The sequence below is a fragment of the Lepus europaeus genome, chromosome 7, assembly GCF_033115175.1.
Source record: "Lepus europaeus isolate LE1 chromosome 7, mLepTim1.pri, whole genome shotgun sequence".
Lineage (NCBI taxonomy): Eukaryota > Metazoa > Chordata > Mammalia > Lagomorpha > Leporidae > Lepus > Lepus europaeus.
The window spans coordinates 117,043-120,911 of NC_084833.1; the positions used below are offsets into that span (position 1 = coordinate 117,043).

The 3,869-nt window shown below is 60.8% G+C and overlaps 1 protein-coding gene across 1 annotated transcript; it reads right to left on the reverse strand.

Moving 5' to 3' along the window:
• Positions 1-701: 701 nt before the first annotated feature.
• On the reverse strand, positions 702-1,639 carry LOC133764057 (interferon-induced transmembrane protein 1-like). The gene is made up of 2 exons (XM_062197692.1): positions 1,402-1,639; positions 702-1,007 (listed from the first exon to the last, which is right to left on the reverse strand). The coding sequence occupies exons 1-2, from the start codon at positions 1,582-1,584 to the stop codon at positions 840-842; spliced, it is 351 nt and encodes a 116-aa protein (XP_062053676.1). The 5' UTR covers positions 1,585-1,639; the 3' UTR covers positions 702-839.
• Positions 1,640-3,869: the final 2,230 nt, after the last annotated feature.

Here is a 3,869-nt window from a genome sequence, read left to right on the forward strand (position 1 = left end):
TGCAGTGCGGGCGCCCCAAGAGCATCCCCTTGCCATGCACACGCCCGAGACCTCCACAGAGGGGAGGCCACGAGGACCAGTCTCCCTGGGGTCTCCTGGGCTACAGAGCTGCTAAATGGGGAGTGACACAAACCTGGGGCCCAGAGTGGGCAGGGTAAGAGTTGGGCATGGTCACACCAGCTGCCCATCCAGTGGTGTTCTTGGCTAGCCCTTGGGGCCTCCCGGGTGCCTTCATGGAGACTTTGAAAAACCCAGAGAAGGAAGCTGTGCTCTGGCTGGGGCTGGGCTTCTGCCCAGAGATGGCAGGAGCCTAAAGAATTCAGGGTCTTGCCCCTCCGCCAGCCACTGATCCCACCCCAGAGGAGCAGGGACACTGACCCTGGACCGCCCAGGAGGGCCCCTCAGCTGTCCCCATGACACAGGTACCCCCAGCTCCTGCCCAGGCCCAGAGCCACACACATCCAGCTCCTGTGGCTGCCCCAGCCAGCTCAGAGCCAGGCAGAGCTGCACCCAGGGCCCAGGCTGTGCTGGACACACTGTGCCCCCCGTCAGGCCTCAGACCTGCAGCAGAGGGACCCCAACCCAAGGCCCTGGTCCAGCTGCTGCCTCCAGCAGGAACCAGAGGGCCTGCCCTGCTGAGCACATGGCCGCCGCAGCCCAGGCGGTGCTCGGCAGCGCCCCCCTCAGCAATGTCGCAGCACTGTCGCGCACACATGCACTTTATTGAGCCCCGCTCTGGACAAAGTGCTCCTAAGGACACGGGGCCCAGGGGCGGGGCCGGCAGCCAGGGTGCGGGGAGCAGAGGCCGGCGCCAGACGCGCTGTCTCCAGGTGTCCTTGCTAGGGAGAAAATGCCCGGAGGATCACAGCCGAGCTGGTGGCAACGACGACGATGGCTATCACGGTCAGGAGGAGGCTGCCGATCAGCGCGCAGATGTTCAGGCACTTGGCGGTGGAGGCGTAGGCCTGGGCCCCGGTCACATCGCCCACCATCTTCCTGTCCCTGGACTGGGGGGTGAGGTGGACGGGCCGGGTCAGGTCAGCCCCGGATCAGGACCGCCCTCCCCCCCAGACTCCCACCCTCCTGCTCTCGGCCCCAGTGCTGCCCCAGAGTCCGCGGTGTGAGGGCTGCAGCGTCTGGTGGGAGCAGACGGGGGAATTCCCGGGGCTGGAGGGGCAAAGGCCAACCCCAACTGACCAAGTCACCCCACGCGGCCTGATCCTCAGCCTGTGAGGTTCCCTAAGCTCCCCCACCCCAGCCCCAACACACACACACACACAGTGAGGGCACACACGGGAGACAGGTCCACACAACTAAGGCCACACACACCCCAGCACCACCTGGCAGGGGAGCTGCAGCCCCCGCCCCCCTTCCCTGGAGACCCCCGGGCGCCCACTGCACCTTCACGGAGTAGGCAAACGCCACGAAGCCCAGGCAGCACCAGTTCATGAAGAGCGTGTTGAACAGGGACCAAACCACGTGGTCGGGCACGGAGACCTCGCTGTGGACATTGATGACGGTGGAGGTCACGGCCGCCGAGCTTGGGGCCCCCAGCACAGCTATCTGGTGCTCCTCCTTGGGCATCTCCTAGCTGTCGAGCGGAGAGGCTGGGCAGTGCGCTGCCTGGGGCGGACGCCTCCTAGGTCGTGTCTGGGGACTCTATTTCCTTTCTCAGAAGTTTGTTTCCTGCAGGGGACTGAGGGGAGGAACACATTTCTCATGATCAAATTACGGTTTCCAGGGCAATGATGGGCTGGCCTAAGCCGACCCCACCCCCGCTCGGGGTGGAGGGGCTCTGGGTTCCTGGAGTCCTCCACACTGGCGCAGGCCCTCCCTCTTCCTGGCCAGAGAGCCTGCCTGGCCCCAGCCCCGGCGGCAGCCCTCGTGGCCCAGGCCTCCTGCTCTGAATTCCGTCTGCTCCTCGCGTGGCCTGGGGAGGCCTGAGCTTCTCTCTGTGGCCAGCGGCTGGGCGGAGACTCAGGGACTGACCTGCAGGCCTGGGGAGGTGGCACCTGGGGTTCTTGTCATCATGCAAGAAAGAATTCAGGCGTGAGACAGAGAGCTGCGTGATATGATTTTATTGGGGATAGGGCAGAGAAAGAGAGAGAGAGCGGGGGAGAGCGAGCTTACATGGCTGAGTGGAGAGAACACACCTGGGCAGCAGAGGCAGAGGGCTGAGTGTGCAGTCCGTTTGGACTCCCTGGGTTTTTAAGGGAATCTCTTTACCACCTCCCCCTCTGCTCCAGGACAAAGGATGGGGAGTCCTGGCAAAAGGGCTTGTTGGGTGAAAATTAGCAAATTCCTCCCCAGACTTGCTGGCAGAGCAGAGGGGCTTCCCTTGGGGCACCTAGAAGGTGTCATTGCCCCGTGTCATCAGGTCAGGTAACCCCTTTGGTGCTGAGAGGGTTCTCCTGGGAGCTTTCCTTGGGGTTGGGGCTGGGACCACCTGCGTGGTTACCAGGGTCTGGGCAGGACTTTGAAGTGCAGATGCTGGGCTTCTGGGGCTTCCAGAGTAGGTGCTGGTCTTCAGGCCTTTCTCACACACACATAGGCTCAGTTTCTGACTTCCTGCCTAGTAGAGGGGCAGTGGGCTTCTCGCCTCACAGGGGACGATCCCGAAGCCCGGGGCTAAGCTGTTTTTCCCCAGTTGCCTGCGGAAGGCACTCAGGTCCCCACCGTAAGCGGCCAGAATCAACCTCCACGGCTCATATTGTACAAAGTGTACATTACACAGAATTCGCCATTTTAATCTTTAAAATTTTTTAAATATAAGGCCGATGCTGTGGTGCAGTGGGTAAGCTGCCTCCTGCAGTGCCAGCATTCCATATGGCCACCGGTTTGAGTCCCAGCTGCTCCACTTCTGATCCAGCTCTCTGCTGTGGCCTGGGAAAGCAGTAGAAGATGGCCCAGGTGCTTGGGCCCCTGCACCCGCGTGGGAGATCCGGAAGATGCTCCTGGCTTCTGGCTTCGGATCAGCTCCAGCCCTGGTGGCCATCTGGGGAGTGAACCAGCGGGTGGAACCAGCGGTGGAAGACCTCTCTCTCTTTCTCTCTCTCTCTCTCTCTCTCTCTCTCCCTCTCTCTTTCAAATAACTAAAATAAGCATTAAAAGATTTTAAATGCATTTTTTCTATTTGAGAAGCAGACAGAGACAGAGAGAAAGAAACAGAGAGATTGAGATGGGGAGAGAGAGAGAGAGAGAGAGATCTTTCGTCTGCTCGTTCACTCCCCAGATGCCAGGTCTGTGTGAGGCAACACCAGGAGTCAGGGGCTCCGTCCGGGTCTCCCTCAGGGACCCGAGTTCCTGTCCTCACCTGCTTCCCCCCAAAGGCATTACCAGGGAGCTGGCGAGAGCCAGGCAGCAGGACAGGTGAGGTCTGGACTGGCTCAGGTTCTGGGAGACCAAGTCCAGCCGATACCGGACAGTCTGGACAGGCGGCGCACAAGGCAAGCGAGAGGCTGGGCTTTCATCTGGCTGAGAGGTGTTAGGTAGGAAGCCAGAAACCAGCCTATGTGTGTGACAAGGGCATCCGCATTTCAGTCACCCCCAACCTGCCAGGTGCAGCCCAGCATCTGCATTTCAGAGTCCTGCCCGCTCTGATGACCTCCAGGGGGTCCCCCCTTCTACCTGGCCTGATAGACATCCTTCCTCTAAGGCAGGCACCCCAGAGAGGAGCCCTTGGCCAACACCAGCCAGGCTTCCCCTGTCTGACAACCTCAGGGGGAAAACTCAGAAAGGAATTTTTCCTATTTACACCCAACAAGTCCTTTGTTCTGGAGGAGAGGGGGAGGGAAAAGGTGGGAAGGCAAGACCCAGCCCCTTAGAAACCCCAGCCTAAATGTGAGCTGTGCACTCTCTTGGGTTCTGTC